Source organism: Aquarana catesbeiana, linkage group LG09 (assembly GCF_042186555.1).
Source record: "Aquarana catesbeiana isolate 2022-GZ linkage group LG09, ASM4218655v1, whole genome shotgun sequence".
Taxonomy (NCBI): domain Eukaryota; kingdom Metazoa; phylum Chordata; class Amphibia; order Anura; family Ranidae; genus Aquarana; species Aquarana catesbeiana.
Genome location: NC_133332.1, coordinates 304,043,901 through 304,048,720, shown reverse-complemented (window position 1 = coordinate 304,048,720; position 4,820 = coordinate 304,043,901). Strand labels below are relative to the sequence as shown.

Sequence of the window (4,820 nt, the reverse complement as noted above, 5' to 3'; positions counted from 1 at the left end):
CGGCTGTCCTTCACAGTGCCTGCGGAGAATCGATATTATTCTGCTGATTACCCTGTAGTACTAGTAATAATAATAAGAACCAGAATAATAAATAATAATAATAAAATAAATAATAATAATAATAATAAATGATGTTATCAATACTAATACATCAGTGAAATGTATCATTATTTATTATTACTACTATTTATTAGTATTATTATTACTTCCCTACATTGTAATAAATGCTGTTTAATTTAATAACATTGAGATTTTCAGTTTAGAAATTCACAAGAAAAAAAAAACATTAACATAGGAAAAATAAACTGAAAATCTCAATAAAAAAAAACATGTATTTACAGTATACAATATAGTATATCAATAATAATAATAATATTAAAACATGTTATTAACATGAATAACATACAATAATACTTTATTAGTATAATTATTTTCCCTAAAAACAAATATAATGTATTAATATAATATGAATTTATATACTGTGTAATAATTATAAGATGAGAGGGTCACGTATTATAATGTGTAATAGTTATTTTGTCTAAAGTTGGGGATCAAATAATGTTGCCTATTTTGATTATTATTCCTATCCTATTTTTATGATCACTACCACCACACTACTAGCTAAGAAAAACGTGTGAATCACACACACTCTATGGACTTTTCTATACATTGAGGATTTCTACAGCAGCCATTTTGTCGAAGACCAACTCTTTCCAATAGCAGGCATGTCTGTATAGGGATCTGGACTAACTCCGGTTCTGTGTTTTTTTTTTGCTTAGAAAAGTTGTAACATGAATGTATACAGATGAGTGATGTTTATGGAATGCCTACTGACGCCTATACAGAATTTTACAACATTAAAAAAGTAAAGATGTTTTACTCAGGCGCTCCGTGGGCAGCTCTGGTTTTGTCCTTCCTGGCCAAGTGTGTTTCCCACATGTGTTTGCAGAGCTGATCATTACTTTTACTCCACAGAGATCCGTGAAGGAGGATCGTAGATCTGATTATTACTTGTACTGTACAGAGATCTGTTAGAGGGGGATTGTAGATCTGATCATTACTAGTACTGTACAGGGATCGGTGAAGGGGAGTTGTAGATCTGATCATTAGTACAGTGCAGAGATCTGTAGAGGGTGATTGTAGATCTGATCGTTAGTATTGTACAGGGATCGGTGAAAGGGAATTGTAGATCTGATCATTACTAGTACTGTACAGGGATTGGTGAAGGGGAGTTGTAGATCTGATCATTAGTACAGTGCAGAGATCTGTAGAGGGTGATTGTAGATCTGATCGTTAGTATTGTACAGGGATCGGTGAAGGGGAATTGTAGATCTGATCATTACTAGTACTGTACAGGGATCGGTGAAAGGTGTTTGTAGATCTGATCATTAGTATAGTGCAGAGATCTGTAGATCTGATCATTACTAGTACTGTACAGGGATCGGTGAAGGGGAGTTGTAGATCTGATCATTACTAGTACTGTACAGGGATTGGTGAAGGGGGATTGTAGATCTGATCATTAGTACTGTGCAGAGATCTGTAGAGGGTGATTGTAGATCTGATCGTTAGTATTGTACAGGGATCGGTGAAGGGGAATTGTAGATCTGATCATTACTAGTACTGTACAAGGATTGGTGAAGGGGGATTGTAGATCTGATCATTAGTACTGTGCAGAGATCTGTAGAGGGTGATTGTAGATCTGATCGTTAGTATTGTACAGGGATCGGTGAAGGGGAATTGTAGATCTGATCATTACTAGTACTGTACAAGGATTGGTGAAGGGGGATTGTAGATCTGATCATTGGTACAGTGCAGAGATCTGTAGATCTGATCATTACTAGTACTGTACAGGAAATGGTGAAGGGGGATTGTAGATCTGATCATTAGTACAGTGCAGAGATCTGTAGAGGGTGATTGAGGATCTGATCGTTAGTATTGTACAGGGATCGGTGAAGGGGAATTGTAGATCTGATCATTACTAGTACCATACAGAGACCATTGTGGGGGGCTGGCTGTAGCTGACTGATGTTTTGGGGGTTGTGAGTCATGGGAGATCAGGGTTTAATCCTCAATATTACAGAGGCTCCAATTCCATCTTACAAAGGTGCCAAACACTTCCTCAAGCCAGAAAAAAGAAGAGGGAGCTGGGTAAGTTTCCTGAACTTGTGTAAAGTGGTATTTATATATGTATTATGATTTGTCTGTCAAGTGGGTACAGTCTTGTAGTCTTGACTACGCCAGAGGTCTTAAAGTGAGCGTGTCTGCCGTCTTAGAGTTCAACTCCATGCCAACACCTGAAATACATAGAAATGAGCTGCCTTACTTGCCAAAGGCTTTATCACTTTTTTTAGGCTGGCCTTTTGATCCAGGTACACCTGCCAGACAGCATTCCCAGGTCATAGACTTCCCTGGAGTCTTCACTTGTCTTGCAGCTAAGGAATACAGCTTGGACCAGCAACCACTGCAGATTGTAACAGGGCAGTGAAGGAATAGTAATACAGGGCTGTGCTCCCGCCTGTGTTCTCCTCTATACAGGGGATTACAGTAGGAGGATCTCACAACAGACAAAAGTGAAACGTAAGGACTAAAATGTTGTTTATTGCAGCTTTCCAATTCTTAGATGTAGTTACTGGCATTTGTTTTCTTTTTTTAGGTGTTTTCTCTTGTTGTCACCTATTGATTCTGACAGTGGCACACTACCTTTCCTTTGGTGACAACACATACTCATTGTACTCACAGGAAGAACAGCATTGCCATCCTAGGACAGGAGGATTATTAGGACTACAGAACCTTCCCCTCCCCTTTTCTTCATATTGTGGGGGTGAAGTGTTCTGTAGTTCACATAGCTAAACTGAGCAGGATTGATAAGACTGATTGAGTTGACATTGCAGAGTGCACATGACAGCACTGAATTTCTGACAGGATCAACATTTACTTTTTTTTTGCCCTTATCGAATCGAACAGATATAGCAAACTATAATCAGTGGTATATTTAGCAGATGAAAAGGTTACAAAAAAGTGAAGTTAATTGTCAGGATATTTGCCTCCATTTACAGCAGCATAGCTTGGTCAAAACACACCCAGGCTGCTGATTGGTCAATGAAAGAACAGCAGGTTACTGATGAGGTCATCTCTTTTCTCATTTCTCCTTTTTTTTTTTTGCCCATCAGCTGGTTCTTTATCAGCATATGTACAATACAGCAGAGCTTGGTTGGCTCTGATCATTGCCCCACCATTTCCCAGTCTTGGTGCTACTGTACAGGGGATTATAGGAGGTTGATTTCTAAACAGATTCTAATTTGAACACCTGTTGCATTTAAAAAAAAATGTTTTTCTAGTTTTGGGAATTAAGGGTTTAGCTTTGTCAGCACTAATTCTGTTATTCAATTTACTGACAGAAATTGAAAGCTCAGAAAAGGAAGTCTCAAGATGCCAGTGAAGGTCCCCCCTCCAAGCGTTCAGCTCCTTCAGCTTCTGCAGATATCGAGTCCAAGGACACCAAATCCAAACTCAGCAAAAAATTAAAAGGAGATTCCTCACCTAAAAAAGGAGAGAAGAAAGAAGATGGCACAAAGGGAAGGGCCGCTGTCAAAACATCCTCCCTCTTCAAAAACAACCCTGAGGTTCCGGAAATAGAGAGGTTCGTTTTTATTTGGCAACAAGGATCGGTCCACACTAGCCCCGCTCCAAAATTGTGCGACTTTCAGTGCAACTGTGGAGTTTGACTTTTTAGTCTTATCAAAGTCATACCAAAGTAGTGCAGCAACCTTTTCTAAAGTCAGACAGACTTGGGTAGTATCAGTTAAGGCAGCTGTCATAGGGAAACACTGTCACATGTCAGCCGACTTGGGATCCCATATGTCACATCTGTTTGAACTGAGTCTCAGGCCCCTTTTACACTGCTGTGACTTAAAAGTCGCACGATTTTAGGGAATGCCTGTGTAAACTTGACGTCTATGGACCTCAACTCCCATCAAAGTTGGACCAAAGTAGTATAGGGACTACTTTGAAGTCGGTGTGACTTAAAGTCGCACAGATATGAATGATTATCATTGGGAATCATAGGGTACGACTTGTCATGCGACTCTGATGTCCAAAGTCGTAAAAAAAAGTTGCACACGTGTGAAAAGAGACCATAGGAGAACAACTGTAACATCTGTATTTTTTTTCCCCTTGCTTTGCTGATTTTTTTTTTATCATGGCTTGTTTTGAACAAGCATGGTACATTCGTGTGAAACGCGTCAACCCTAACCCTGCATAATGGTCTGACATACGACAATAAAGACTTTCTTCATTAAACATTCTGTTGACTCTCCGGTGTGGTACCATCTCTTCTTCTGCTTTATTTTTTACCAGGCAAAATGTGAAACAGTTACAAGAAAACGTCTTCTCTTCCGATTCATTTTCTGAGCTGGAGCTGCACCCCCATCTGGTAGGTGTCCCTTTTTTTTAATGAATCAGTTATGGTTTGTATTGAAACTTTTTTCAGTACATTAAATGTACAAGCATTCCCCTTCCAACCATCCTCGTTATTTGTACAAGAAAACAGTAAGTAACAATTAGTAGGTTTCATCCACATTTCCACATTACTAACACTGTCAGATAACCTGATGGATGATCCCATATTCATAGTTCCATACCGTCACGATCAGGCATCAGGCTTGAAGACCAGTTGCTATAGCAGTTGCAGGACCACCACCGACCAGCAGGATAGGTACACAGACAGTCACCCTGGCAGATGACACAGGCTCACCTGAGGTGCGGAGTCTAATTACTAACCGGTGTTCACCAGAGCTCCTGATGGAGGAGATGGATTTAGC

The 4,820-nt window shown here is 39.4% G+C and overlaps 1 protein-coding gene across 2 annotated transcripts in view; it reads left to right on the top strand.

Annotated features, from left to right (window-relative positions):
- The first annotated feature begins 749 nt into the window (after window positions 1-749).
- DDX31 (DEAD-box helicase 31) overlaps window positions 750-4,820 on the top strand; it is a 149,346-nt gene continuing 145,275 nt past the window's right edge. The window contains exons 1-3 of one of the 2 annotated variants that reach the window (XM_073600533.1): window positions 750-2,148; window positions 3,399-3,640; window positions 4,357-4,432. In XM_073600533.1, the coding sequence (XP_073456634.1) occupies window positions 2,047-2,148; window positions 3,399-3,640; window positions 4,357-4,432 (420 nt within the window). In that variant the 5' untranslated portion in view covers window positions 750-2,046. The remainder of the gene's footprint in view (window positions 2,149-3,398; window positions 3,641-4,356; window positions 4,433-4,820) is intronic. The other variant, XM_073600532.1, reaches the window with a different exon arrangement.